This window comes from Panulirus ornatus, chromosome 73 (assembly GCF_036320965.1).
Source record: "Panulirus ornatus isolate Po-2019 chromosome 73, ASM3632096v1, whole genome shotgun sequence".
Classification (NCBI taxonomy): domain Eukaryota; kingdom Metazoa; phylum Arthropoda; class Malacostraca; order Decapoda; family Palinuridae; genus Panulirus; species Panulirus ornatus.
Window position 1 is genome coordinate 4,158,056 of NC_092296.1, and position 14,956 is coordinate 4,173,011.

Consider the following 14,956-nt stretch of genomic DNA (forward strand, 5'->3'; position numbering starts at 1 on the left):
AAGCACTTTGCCAATCCTCAAGCACTTCATCATGATTCATACATACAATAAATATCCTTACCAACCAATCAACAACCCAGAAACCCCCCTCTTAATAAATCTGACTGCAATACCATCCAAACCTGTCTTACTGGACTGCATCTTTCACAAGGGTTTCTCCACCTCTTCTCTGTTAACAAAAACATTCTCCCAGACTCTCTCACTTTGCACACCATCCTGACAAAAACACACTACATCTGCCACTCTATCATTAAATGGATTCAACAAACCTTCAAAATAATCCATCTCCTCAATTCATCACTACCTTTTATCACTTCCCCCTTGCCCCTTTCACCTATGTTCCCATTTGTTCTCGCGTCTTGTGCATGTTATTAACCTCCTTTCAAAACATCTTATTCTCCCTAAAGTCTAATGATACTCTCTCACCCCAACCCTCATTTGCCCTCTTCTTCAAATCTTGAACCTTCCTCTTGACCTCCTGCCGCTTTCTCTTATACATCACCCAGTCATTGGCACTCCTTCCTTGCAGGTATTGTCCAAACACCTCTCTTTTCTATTTCATTAACAACTTCTTCAACCTAACACTCACTTCCCTTCCTCATCTGCCCACCAACCATCTTTCTCCTGCCACATGCATCTCTTGCACATGCCATATGAATTATGTACATGTGTATACATGTATATGGCTGTGTATGTATAAATATGTATACGTTGAAATGTATAGGTATGTATATGTGCGTGTGTGGACATGTATGTATATACATGTGTATGTGGGTTGGTTGGGCCATTCTTTCATCTGTTTCCTTGCACTACCTCGCTAACGCAGGAGACAGCGACAAAGTATAATAATAAATCAAATGAATATATATATACATACACACACACAAGATTGTTTCTCACACCTTAGTAAGGTATCATCAGACACTGAAGAACAACAACCTCATTTGCTTAAATTCATTCTTTATCATGTATAATTAAATCTATCAAATTTATGATCTTTAAAAATATAGGATGAGGAGCATTATACTCACCCATCATCTCTTCTTTGAGCTTCTCATTCCTCTCGTTGATCATATCTGGTAACCTCTGAAAATTATGTTGTAATTACTTAATATCAATGTATACGAGATGAAGTGGAGAAAGAAATCTACCTCCATATTCCCTGCGTGTCATAGAAGGCGACTAAAGGGGGCGGAATCAGGGAGCTGGAAACCTTTCCCTCCTTATATTTCAATTTCTAAAAGAGGAAACAGAAGAAGGAGCCAAGCAGGGAGTGCTCATGCTCCTTGAATGCTCAGAGTTCTGGAGTGAGGGGTCTTGGAAGTGAATCAATTGTTCGCCGATGATACAACACTGATGGCTGATTCCAGTGAGAAACTGCAGAAGTTGGTTGAGTTTGGAAAAGCGTGTGAAAGGAGAGAGTTGAGAGTAAATGTGAATAAGAGCAAATTATTAGGCTTTGCAGGGCTAAAGAACAAGCTAGTTGGGAAGCAAGTTTAAATGGAGAAAAACTGGAGGAAGTGAAGTGTTTTAGAAATCTGGAAGTGGACTTGGCAGCGAATGGAACCATGGGAGCAGAAGTGAGTCATAGGGTGGGGGAGCAATGAAGAATGTGAGGAAAGAAAACATTATCTCAGAGAGCAAAAATGGGTATGTTTGAAGGAACAGTAGTTCCAACAATATTCTATGGTCGTGCGGCATGGGCTACAGATAGGGTTGTTTGGAGGAGGGTGGATGTGTTGTAAATGAAATGTTTGAGGACTACATCTGGTGTTAGGTAGTTTGATCAAATAAGTAATGAAAGGGTAAGAAAGATGTGTGGCAATAAAAAGAGTGTGGTTGAGAGAGCAGAAGAGGGTGTGTAGAAATGGTTTGGACATATGGCTCTCCATATGAGGGAGGAAAGGTTGACAAAGAGGATATATGTGTCAGAGGTGGAAGGAAGAAGGAGAAGCAGGAAACCGAATTGGAGGTGAAAGGATGGAGTGGAAAAGATTTTCGGCAATTGGGGCCTGAACATGAAGGAGGGTGAAAGGTGTGCACAGAATACAGTGAACTGGAATGAGGTGGTATAATGGGAACGACGCGCTGTCAATGGACTGAACCAGGGCGTGTAAAACATCTGGGGTAAACCATGGAAAGGTCTGAGGAGCTGTAGTTTTGGTGAATTACATATGACAGCAAGAGATGGAGTGTGAGCTGATGTGGCCTTTTTTTTGTCTGTTTCCTAGTGGTACCTCAATGATGCAGAAGTTGGTGCCAGGAATGGATGAGGGTAAGCAAGTATGAATATGTAAATGTAATTATGTATATGTATGTGTATGTATATATAACTATATATGTATATTTCTATATGTATATGTATGTACATATCCCTGAGGATAGGGAAGAAAGAATACTTCCCACATTATTCCCTGCATGTTGTAGAGGTGACTAAAAGTGGAGGGAGCGGGGGGATGGAAATCCTCCCATCCAGCTTTTACTTTTCCAAAAGAAGGAACAGAGGAGGGGGCCAAGTGAGGATTTTCCCTCTTAGGCTAAAACGGTAAATGGTGAATATGTATGAAAAAAAAATGTATGTACATGTAAGCGTATGTTCCTGTATGTATATATGTGTGTATATGAGTGGATGGGTCTTTCTTTGTCTCTCCTGGCACTATCTCGCTAACATTGAAAACAGCAATCAAATATAACATACGTATAAATATATACATGTGTGCGTGTGTGTATGCGAGTAGATGTGTCTTTCTTCATCTGTTTCCAGGTGCTACTTTGCTAATGCAGGAATTGGTGATCAAGCATAAAAAAAATGAGTTGAACTTCCAAAATGCCTAAACAATTAGAAATTATCATAATGTCATGCTTAAATATGAAAAGAAAACATCTAAACACTTAACTTCCTACTGTACTTACCCTCTTTGGCTTCCTTTTCATTTACAAAGGGAGGTTCAAGTAAATATATAAACTCAATAAATCACACAGAAACTCAAGATAAGTCTAATAACCTTTGGGTAACAAAGAATTCCACTCTACAATAAAGATCCTTACATTTTCACTCTGTATTCCAAGTTGATTCATCAGACAAAAGTAACATCATTCACACCTCTAACTTTACAAAAAAAAAAAGCCTCCATTGCACAAGATCAAAAATCTCAATCTCTTCTCCTTCTTTCTCCAACTACAATGATGCAGATTTTTATAAATCCAACATCTACCACATATTATACATGTTCATACCATCTTAAAATCTCAATTCCTTTCTTTGTACTGAATGCTCTATGCAAGGACAAAATCCTCACTCGGGCCAGGCCTTAAATGAAATATACAAAAGGATAAAGACAAGGATATGTAAAGTGGGAAGAGTTGGTCCCAAAACATCTTAAATTCTTTCTTGCACAAATCTACTTTCACCTTCAGTTTTACCACTACATTCTCCCAGATTAGAACAGCATCATCTTCTACCACTAACTAGTATGCCTCCATTTTCTGCATGGTTAAGCTGTGCACCACAATCATTCACAGTGCAGCATTCTGACCTTTTCCATGCACACCAGTGCACCACAATCATTCACGGCACACCATTAAGACCTGTTCCATGCACATCATGAAGTCAGAACTTCCTAAAATCCTTTTCTATCAGCACTATCTTTTGTCTCTTCTAAATTCCTATTAGGCAGCATACAATATCCCTTTTTCTGACATAGTTTTCTCTATTACTTCAGTCAAGAACTGGTTTATGTATTGCACTCTTTTCTCTTTAAAAATCTATTTTATTCTAGACCAATACAGACATTCAGTTAATTTTTCAACATCCTTTCCTTTTCTTTTTCTCAAAAAATTTTCCTCTAAAATCTTGAAATCATGAATATGCACATAAAATTCATACTTTATTCACAATTAAGAACATATTTTGCCAAGAACACTCACTCTGACTGCATGATGTGATTCTTGATTTGTTGGGTCTAGTTGTAATACTCGCTGGAAGTCCTTTAGTGCCTCATCCAACTGGCCTGTTTCTTCATTGAGTGTAGCACGTCTAAGGATGGCCTTTGTGTAAGCATCATCAAGTTCTATTGCTTTGCTGCAGTCCTTAATTGCCTCCTTTTTTAAGTCCTGTAAAGGAAGTATCAAAAAACATTTGATTCACTGGTTCCTGCACCTCACAATGCTTTCTCCAACATTTGCACACTTCCTTACTTGGTTCTTCTAACTTAAGTCTATTCTATAAGACACACATCTTTGCAATGAAATGAAGTGCCTATACAGTCAATCAATAGCACAAGTTCTGCTAGACTCAAAACATTCCCATCTGACCATTTGCAAGAAATGAGCAATAAAAAGGTCTTAAGTATGAAATATTCTTGTTAAAGAATGTGATATACTATAGATCCCTGGTTGGCAAATCTTAATTATTCTCCTAACCAGCTGTAAAATTCTTACCCCTGAACATGGAAAAAAAGTCCTAGAACTAACATATGTTTCATAATCCTAATAGTAGTGGCATATGTTAAGTACTGTAATACTGTAATGGAAAACTAGACCAAGAATATGATGCATTTATGATAAAAGCATTCCTCCTTCACTCTCAAAGGTTTTCTCTCAATTGTGTTAAAAAAAAAAAGTTAATCAGGACTATAACGTACGCTATGACTCATTTCTTCACATAATTAATATTCCATTTCCTAATGAATGAAAGTAACTCACTATACCTTCTCCCAGTTACCAGACCTACCAACAAGAGGATCCTCAATATTCAGTCTTCCAAAGAGGATTTTTTTTTTCTTTTTTGCTTTGTCACTGTCTTCCGCGTTAGCGAGGTAGCGCAAGGAAACAGACGAAAGAATGGCCCAACCCACCCACATACACATGTATATACATACACGTCCACACACGCAACTATACATACCTATACATCTCAATGTTTATTTTATTCATTTATTTTGCTTTGTCGCTGTCTCCTACGTTAGCGAGGTAGCGCAAGGAAACAGACGAAAGAATGGCCCAACCCACCCACATACACATGTACATACATACATGTCCACACACGCAAATATACATACCTATACATCTCAATGTACACATATATACACACACAGACATATACATATATACACATGTATATAATTCATACTGTCTGCCTTTCTTTGTTCCCATCGCCACCTCGCCACACATGGAATAACAACCCCCTCCCCCATCATGTGTGCGAGGTAGCGCTAGGAAAAGCCACCAAAGGCCCCACTCGTTCACACTCAGTCTCTAGCTGTCATGTAATAATGCACCGAAACCACAGCTCCCTATCCACATCCAGGCCCCACACAACTTTCCATGGTTTACCCCAGACGCTTCACATGCCCTGGTTCAATCCATTGACATCTCAATGTACACATATATATACACACACAGACATATACATATATACACATGTACATAATTCATACTGTCTGCCTTTATTCATTCCCATCACCACCTCGCCACACATGGAATAACAACCCCCTCCCCCCCCTCATGTGTGCAAGGTAGCGCTGGGAAAAGACAACAAAGGCCCCATTCGTTCACACTCAGTCTCTAGCTGTCATGTAATAATGCACCGAAACCACAGCTCCCTTTCCACATCCAGGCCCCACAGAACTTTCCATGGTTTACTTCAGACGCTTCACATGCCCTGGTTCAATCCATTGACAGCACGTAGACCCCGGTATACCACATTGTTCCAATTCACTCTATTCCTTGCACGCCTTTCACCCTCCTGCATGTTCAGGCCCCGATCACACAAAATCTTTTTCACTCCATCTTTCCACCTCCAATTTGGTCTCTCACTTCTCCTCGTTCCCTCCACCTCTTACACATATATCCTCTTGGTCAATCATTCCTCACTCATTCTCTCCATGTGACCAAACCATTTCAAAACACCCTCTTCTGCTCTCTCAACCACACTCTTTTTATTTCCACACATCTCTCTTACCCTTACATTACTTACTCGATCAAACCACCTCACACCACATATTGTCCTCAAACATCTCATTTCCAGCACATTCACCCTCCTGCGCACAACTCTATCCATAGCCCACGTCTCACAGCCATACAACATTGTTGGAACCACTATTCCTTCAAACATACCCATTTTTGCTTTCCGAGATAATGTTCTCGACTTCCACACATTTTTCAAGGCTCCCAGAATTTTTGCCCCCTCCCCCACCCTATGATTCACTTCCGCTTCCATGGTTCCATCTGCTGCCAGATCCACTCCCAGATATCTAAAACACTTTACTTCCCCCAGTTTTTCTCCATTCAAACTAACCTCCCAATTGACTTGACCCTCAACCCTACTGTACCTAATAACCTTGCTCTTATTCACATTTACTCTTAACTTTCTTCTTTCACACACTTTACCAAACTCAGTCACCAGCTTCTGCAGTTTCTCCAAAGAGGAATTACCATAAAATCTCCAAAAAAATTACTGAACTCAAAACAATCTTAGATAAATCTTTGCATGGACCTAATTGGTTTCAAAAGAGGCCCCACACTCAAGAGACTGGTCTATGAGCAATTTCCTTGACTGAACAGAGAATTTCAAACATATTCTTCCTCTCATCTTGAACAACTTCAGAAACTAAGATGCGATTCCATCAAAAGGACTATCGCTCTCCCCTGGCCTAATATGAGGTCCTTCTCACTTAAAACAACTGAAAGAAGCTTCAATGAAAGAAACATCTCCATTGACTATAGTTCAAACTGAGTGGATCTGAAAAGCTTGCAAGAAGACCTATAAAAAGCAGCATATAAGCTGGCAATTTGTGACATGCATTTGCTACACAAAGGCCTACTTCCAGCGTGACACCAAACGTTTGGGTCCAGGGAAAGGAGTCCTAATCGAGCCTCCATTCCATCCCCAACTCATTTACTCAGGACAGACTTTGCCATGATATTCTAGGTCTTTTTAACCCTTTCAATCCTACACACATACCCTTGTACAAACAGGAACAAAATCCTATAAACGTATGAGATACGTGCTGATGTTTCCAGCCATGTTACCAACAGTAATAACACACCCCTTGGAAATTTCACAGCTGTCTGTAACGCACAAACACCTTGATGGAAGGATGCTTAGCAAAGCAGGGCATCCAGCAGCCTCGATACAGATACCCACGCAAATTACAGCCACAAACATTAATGCACAGCAACATGGGAAGGGATAAGAAACAACTTTGATGTAAAGTAGTAAAACAGAAGGTTATTATCATCATGAAGTATTATTTGGGCCCTAAGATGACAGATAAATAGCAGAAACAGGCTCACAACCACGCTCACAAACTATCGTAAGGCTAAGGAAACCTAAAGGGATTACAGATGCTAAGGAAGCTTTGCTTGATTTCTTTTTCTATGTTTTAAGTATTCTATCATCAAGTTACATTAAACTATAAAATAATGTTCTTTTTAATATTTTCTTTCATTCTAACAGGGAAAAAGTACCAAACAGCCCAACTGGGTGGATTTTGGACACTACTAGATACAAATAAATGGCATGCAAAGAAAAGATTTGTGCTATTTCATTTTACAAAAGAGAAGTCTTAGTGCCTATGATGTCAGAACAAAATATAATAGAGGGACAGAAGATTGGAGGTGACATAAAAATTAAATACAATAAAGAAGATGCAAGAAATATAAAAATCCAATGCAAGATGCTGGCTAACCATTCTGGCCTTTGCAGCTGCTCTATTTGAATAAAGCACTGCACGATCCTTGGGATACGACAAGGGGCAAATTCTTAGTCCGGATGTGTAAGTGGTAACAGCCTCCTCGAATTGACCAGTCTTAAAGCTGGCATTCCCACTTTCTTTCTGTTTCTGGCTCTCTTCTCTCTTAGCCTAAAAAACAATATCATTATCACTTTCATCACATCATTAGAATTCTATCTACTTGACTATTACACACAAATATCTAAAATTCAGATTGTAAGCTGAAATGGAATGTATCAAAAAGCAAAGCAATAATAAATAATTCAAGAGCAAAGCTAAATTCTGGAACAGTAATCTTAAATATCATTAAGAGCACCAATATAAGATCATGTAAGAAAATTACTTTATTTTTCATAAAAAAATTGTGAAAATACTCAAGAATGAAGCATATATATCAAGATAAGGAAAAATTACTTAAAATTCAGAGATGAGGATAAAATGATTTAACTGGCGAAAGAGGGATAGGTACAGAATATATCACTGAGGATGTACTAGGGTAAGATAGTGAAAAGTAATAACCATACTTTCCCCACCCTTTACTCACTGGAATAAGTTAGGATTTGTCAAGCTTTAAACCACTCCTGTTGTGTGGGGCCAAGGAGAGACCCTATCAAAACTTAAGCAAATTTAATGCACGAAACCCAGAACTAAATGGCACTACACAAATAAAAATCAATGAACATGATAAGTTATGCCAGTGCAGCAGTTTACATAATAAAAAAAAAAAAAATGGATATTTGCTAGTAAGAGTAAGTAGTGAGGCTCCTCACAATGGATTAGGGATGATGGAAAGGAAGAATCATACAATATACTATTATGGCAACCATAATATAACAGTTTACGTGAGCAGAATTACAATTCCTACTTATCCTTTTAACTGTTTACATCACATTTAACAATCAGTTTTTGATCCCCTGGTAGTGTCAGCGATGCATGACACTTCTTTTTTTAACTTGCTAGGATTCTTGCTAGGTGCTGCCACTGACAGCGAATAATTTGCACTAAATCAAGGTGGGGCATGTTACAGAATGTTTCAGTTTATTCCAATGAATTGCACAATGAGGTGTGATTTATGAAGCAAAGAATTAAAGGAGATAACAATCTGACAAAGTGGGTATACACGTCAGTTCTAAAGAAAATAAGAAGAGAGGAACCATGAAGGAGATGGATGGAAGAAGTAAAAGATGCTTTGAAGGTTAAGGGCTTAAATATCCACAAGGGTGTGAGGTGTACTAAGAAAATGCGAACTGGAGCAATGTAGTATACATATGATAACGCTGTCAATGGGTTGAACCTGAGCATACATAACAGTTGAAGGAAACCACAGAAAGGTTTGTGGGGCCAGGTTGTGGATAGGAGGTTCTATTTCACAGTATTCTACATGACAGATAGAGTGGATATGAGAGAATGAGGCCATTTCTCCATTTGTTCCTGGTGCTAACTCAGTAATAGATATTGGTGAACAAGTATAAAAAAAAAAATCATAGCTACAAGCCCCCAATGTTCAGTCCCTTGCAGTAATGAAAAAGCCACTATACATTGGCTTTGTGAACTTTATCAGGTCGTCTTTTGTCCGAATAAAGTCTTGACAGGAATTCTAACACATATTCACAGCTTAACCCAGGTTAAAACATTTTGCATATGCTGTATGGTTATAATCTAAAAATTCTTACATTTTTTTCCTCTTCACTCAAACTAAGTTCAAGATCTTTCAGGTACTCCTCATCCACAAAGTCCTCATCATCCTCTTCCTCTGGTTCCTCTGCTTCATTCCAAGGCTTTTCAGTTACCTTCCCCTCACTTGAGACATACGCCTCATTTTCTGGAATATCTGATGTATGAAATTCTTCTGATGAATCCTGAGTTTCCTCCTTTGAAGTTCTGTTAATGACATAAAATAAAAATATTTGACATTCCAAAGGAAAATTAATAATACAATTGAAAGGAAAATATTCTGTATGAAGTTAGGGAATGGCTGCTAAAATGCAAAGTTAAATAAGAAGGAGGATTCAATAAACTCATAAAAGCACAGACCATAAATTGAGATGACTGTAATGCTGAGAAATAGTACAAGATACATATATAAATTCTGAAAAGATATTTTCAATACCAGAGATATATATCTGTATATAATAAGCAAATACAAAGATACTACCACAACAAATGATGTTTCAGTATAAGGTATTGAAGTAACATTACTTGGAAATCAAAAACCTTATTTGAAAGATCACACCCTCCCCAGGTACCTAACTCCAGAGTTCAGCCAATGAGAACTTAAATGGTAAAATTCAGCACATTGAAACTTTAGGTTACTGTAAGTAAGGAGTAAAGATCATGCTTCTGACCAACAAATATCCCTACACCTTCTTTAACCTACATCTTTTACACTAACAAAGTAGCCCATCTACTAAACACTTACAATGATCACTCACACAAACATAAACCCTATATCTATATATGCAATGTACCTAAAACTAGTTTTCTACACTATGTGAACAAGTCACTATGATGCCCACAAAGTACACTATACCTGAATTCTGAATGATGATTTGGTACCCCTCTGTCTTCATCTCCAAAAGAGTGAAATGAATCATCACTAGAATCACTATTAGGTGTGTCGGGCCGAGAGGCTTCTTCCTGTTCCTCACTGATGCAGTGAGATACTTCCTTTTGCTCTTTGTCAGAGAGATTTACTGATGCCATATCTTTTTCAAGATCCTCCATGTTCAATGGTACAGCTTCTGAAAATGAATGTAGGTTGTTATGATCACCAGGGCAAATTCATTTTATTGCTTCAAGATATTCAGTTATATATCTGAACTTTTAAAGAAATATACTTAAGAAAGAAACTTGATTTGAAAGGTACACATGGATACACAAAAGAACATGTAGGACTTTTAATAAATAATTATGAGAAGAAAGGTTGGTTGATAGAAAATACATATGCTCAAAGTTATTGGTCATAAAGTTCAAGTGTGACATTTAAAATCAGAGAATCGGTTTAATTAGAGATAGTGCATGTTGGACCACGAAACTCTTCCTGCCTTCAGAAGCTCACTTACTTCAGTGTCATTTCAAACTGGAATCAATGCCAACCTTTTATTCATATAAAAAAATGTCTTCATAAAAAGATAGTGGAATGATTCGACTTTTTCTATCGATAAATCTCTTTGATCCTTAACTAAAAGCATAACCAATAACTTCTCTTTCCTGACCTGATCAACATATAGCTAACTCTCCTAACAATAAAGTGGGTCTTTCTATTACCTTATTTTCCTCCCATCGAACCTATGACCTTTCCAATATTTTCCCCAAACAGGAGTGGGAAAGGCACATGGCCCAGATGACATACCTCCAAATGCCCTCCTAAGCAAACGTGCCTCTGCGCTAGCCAATCCTCCTTGTTTGCCTAGTTGCTCTCTCCTTAAAAATACAAACCTTTCCTTCTTAGGAGCATGACATAGTGAAGCCCATTTCTAAAGTAGGAGACTCTTCCAACTATTACAACGAAGAAAAAACAAAACATTGAGTTACGATAAAATTCCGTGAAACATCTAAAATCACCAATAAAAATAATAACTTCAAGTAAGTTCCCCTCGTAGCTGACATTTAGTTTAAAATCTGTGCACATTTTTCACTAGGCACAGCAAAGTAGATATCAATATAATGGGCGCATTTCAATATTATAGGGTGTAAGTGAGATTTTCATCTATAGGATCTCCCGACCTTGTTTTACTTCCTCTAATATTACTTACCCTAAAATTTCCTTAACCTTCCCAGTCATCCTTATATCAACTTATTTCATGCTACAGTTATAAGAGTAAAGAGATGGCCTTGATTAAGGTCTCAGCTGCCAGTGCCGCCACAGATAACGTAAAAAAAAATATATTGGCCAAAATGCTACCAGTCCCCCAGACGACAACTGCCCACAGGAATATACATAAAGAAAGCAATCTAGACGAATCTTTACCCTACCTTACCTTAATCAAAGTGATGATTGAGGTGTAGACCACATAAAGCGAGATCTGGGAGAAATGCATTTTCTGACATCTAGCTTAGCAGAGCTCTAGACTATTTCACTTAAGTTTTACCTCATATCTCCCCTGATTTTCATGTCTCTATCTCTTTGCATTGGGAAAATATATCATGAAGCAAATCAATCTCCCTTGATGTACATTACTTGTACTCAGCTAAAAAAAATTCATAAATATAATTTCCATTAGAATTCCCTTTATCACTGTTTGACGTCCCTCAACTGATACTTTACCTAACTACCTGTTTCATATTGTCAATGTGGGTCGAGTGTCCTGTGTGGGGGCTGTAAGACATAACACCTCACTGGTATTATTCTATAATCATTACGGTAAAGTGACACACCAATGTCATATACACGATGCAAAACCAACCTGTATAGAACAACAATCAATACCCACCAATTCTGCCTTCGAATCACTAATTGGTGGTAAAGTATATGTTCCTCAACAATACGTGTTGTACAAAATCTATTGTAAATTGTCAGACTCGCCCCGATATTTGGCCGACTGGGTAAGGGTTGAGCTCCAGACTGAACCACTATCCGAGCCTCGAACTAGTGTTGTCATCTGCTTCATGAACCACCGAACTCTAGGGTCTCGTATATCCAAAAAAACAATTGAACTGAACTATTGTGGTCTTAAATGATATAAAATATATGTTACTTCTCCATAGCAGGATGTGGAGAATAGTTTATAAGTGTCTTATTCTATTCGCATTCAAATGTGTATTTGCATATGTCTTTTAAAAAAATCAATGGCTCAATATTTTGTTTTAATCATCAGTATACCAACTGAAACATGCCATTTAAGAAAAACAATAAATGTTCTTGTTAAGAATTTTGTTTAATACGTCTTGTAATATGCCTACAGGGAATATATTCAGGGAATATACTAAAACAGCTATTACAAACTAATGAAATTACATCCCTGACTCTGAGGTAGAACAGACTATACCCTAAGATATCCCTCACATCTAGAAATTTCCTTGAAGGTTCAGTGCTTCCCTCAGATGAGTCGAGGCTTCATAGTCTATGGTTAACTTGAGAAGCAATTCCATAATCAAAACAAAATGGTTACTAAATACGTATTATATAAAGAAAAAATATTATCAAGATAAATACATTATTCTGTATATTCTGGGCAGCGATATATCGCATTAGACTTCAGACTTAAGAAAGATAAACAAGCACAAAGAAATTAAAAAGTTGTACGTATTTTGATAAGAAACTCAATTTTGTAAACTTTAAAAGTCTAGGATATATTTTCACTCTTTTCTTAAAGAATAAATCTAAATATCTTGGGAAGTTATACTCAAATATGGTGAGAAACCCCTTATTTCCATTTTTAAAGGATCTTTCTTCCTGATCTGAAAATTAAATCATAACACCACCATCAAGGCGCGTGTAGGTAAGGTTGTGGGTAATACTGCTCTATCTATGGAAGGTATCTTTCACCTCATCGTTTTAACTACACGACTTTTCCCTGAATATCTATGATAGAAGATAAAACATATATTGAGAAAAAGTCGCTCTATCAACTCTAACCCTTAAATATAAGCCAAGTACATTCGACAAGGGGATACATATATCTATGTCTCTATACATCATCTTATCAAACGTATCTACTTTGGATTTACAGGATAGCGGGTATTTACCACCTCTCTAGCATTATGTCTAGTGGAGAGCACCTGAGGTGACTAAATGATGTATAATGGAAGAATACATTCCTTAACATTTACTTTGAATACTGTATACACTTTCAATACTCACTAATCAAGGGTTGTTCTTTATGTATTTCATTTTTCTTGTTGTGCTTGTTAAGCACTGTAATTCAAAATGAATATACATCCATTTATTTCTCAGTAGGTTGCCTTAAACCAGAGCCGAACACGCCTGTTCCACTTGAATTGTTCGTATGATTTTATTTTATTGGATTTTGTACAGAGTTGAACATTATTGTCTGTAATCATTATTCAAGTTACATTAACAAAATATGTATCTAAAGTATCAAATCTAATCGGAAATAGCGAAAAGCTTTCCAAACACGAGAAGAACCTAAAGGAATATCTTCCCTTATTTCTCCTCCGTTTTCTTTGATAGCTGATTTATGATTTAACGTAGATGTCATGTTCTCAATTCAATCCTTTAATTATTTTTTCAGTGCGTCAATTTTCTTTCAAAACAGATATTACTACAGTCATGTCAGTTGTAAAATAGACATTGCATATGGTATAGGAATACCTTCTGCGTAGAAAGCATCTCAATTGCAATGGCTATTGAAAAGCCTACTTGGCACATGCGTCGTGTGAATCTTCTTAGTATCAGGTTAAGGGAAAAATAATTATTCAGGCACAGATAAACAAAAGAGCATCTGTAAATTCACCTTTTTGTGTAGACACTATATTTGTAAATTGGTTTGTAGTGTTGCATCTCTATTGTTCACTTTTTTCTCGTTACCTATTGTTATGTTTTGACAGACGACGGAGACGAGAGGAAGGAAATGGTATAACAAAGTGAGATCCTCCTGCGGGAACCCCAAAATGCGAGAGTATATAGCATTAGGCAGGAGATAATCGTGAGGTAAGATGGTGCTTCCCCATACGTTGTATAATTCAAATTACATTAATTTTCATGTTTCCGAGTAAGTAGCTGTGTACCTTCTGTCATATATTCTTCCATCTAAAGTTAGAATACTGTGTACATCTTAAGATTTTGAATCTGGTACAAATGACGAGCTAAGTGTTGCATCACAGTTGAAGCCTCATGTGATGTGTACATAATATACATGCATTTTGGTGCTACAGTGTATTTTATATGAAGGGCGTGTAAGTTGATATAGTGGCATTACATATTACGTGAGACTTCAAATGACTGACAGTTCTGCCTTCATCAGAACGGATATTTTTGATACCGTTATTCTCAATGCCTTAATTTCGTTTTATGGATAAAACATTTTTGGTTTATATCCCCTTGGATCTGTTCGTTTCCGTTTCACTAATTAATCCTTCATTCACATCCATCAAATTTGTTGCCTATAAGTATTTTGTATCTCAGTTTTACTCTCCGTCGCCGGATAATAAAACCTATTTTTCTCTACTCCAACCTCTGTCTCTGAATTATCACAATCTGTCTTGGTGACATTAAACAGTATTGTAAAGACATTGTTCTGAACTACTTGTATAGCTTT

General features: G+C 37.3%; 2 protein-coding genes across 8 annotated transcripts in view; one reads left to right on the plus strand and one right to left on the minus strand.

Moving 5' to 3' along the window:
- Ttc1 (Tetratricopeptide repeat domain 1) overlaps positions 1 to 14,956 on the minus strand; it is a 33,698-nt gene that overhangs the window by 14,877 nt on the left and 3,865 nt on the right. For 2 of the 6 annotated variants that reach the window (XM_071661124.1, XM_071661130.1), the window contains exons 1-6: positions 12,170 to 12,328; positions 10,267 to 10,477; positions 9,410 to 9,617; positions 7,692 to 7,865; positions 3,928 to 4,113; positions 1,032 to 1,086 (exon numbers count right to left, since the gene is read on the minus strand). In XM_071661124.1, coding sequence (XP_071517225.1) covers positions 1,032 to 1,086; positions 3,928 to 4,113; positions 7,692 to 7,865; positions 9,410 to 9,617; positions 10,267 to 10,460 — 817 coding nt within the window. In that variant the 5' untranslated portion in view covers positions 10,461 to 10,477; positions 12,170 to 12,328. Of the gene's footprint in view, positions 1 to 1,031; positions 1,087 to 3,927; positions 4,114 to 7,691; positions 7,866 to 9,409; positions 9,618 to 10,266; positions 10,478 to 11,716; positions 12,804 to 14,956 lie in introns of those variants that run through there. The other 4 variants (XM_071661129.1, XM_071661128.1, XM_071661127.1 and 1 more) reach the window with 4 other exon arrangements.
- LOC139748240 (transmembrane channel-like protein 7) overlaps positions 14,218 to 14,956 on the plus strand; it is a 60,917-nt gene continuing 60,178 nt past the window's right edge. The window contains exon 1 of one of the 2 annotated variants that reach the window (XM_071661117.1): positions 14,218 to 14,349. The gene's annotated coding sequence lies outside the window, so the exon portion shown is untranslated. The remainder of the gene's footprint in view (positions 14,350 to 14,956) is intronic. The other variant, XM_071661116.1, reaches the window with a different exon arrangement.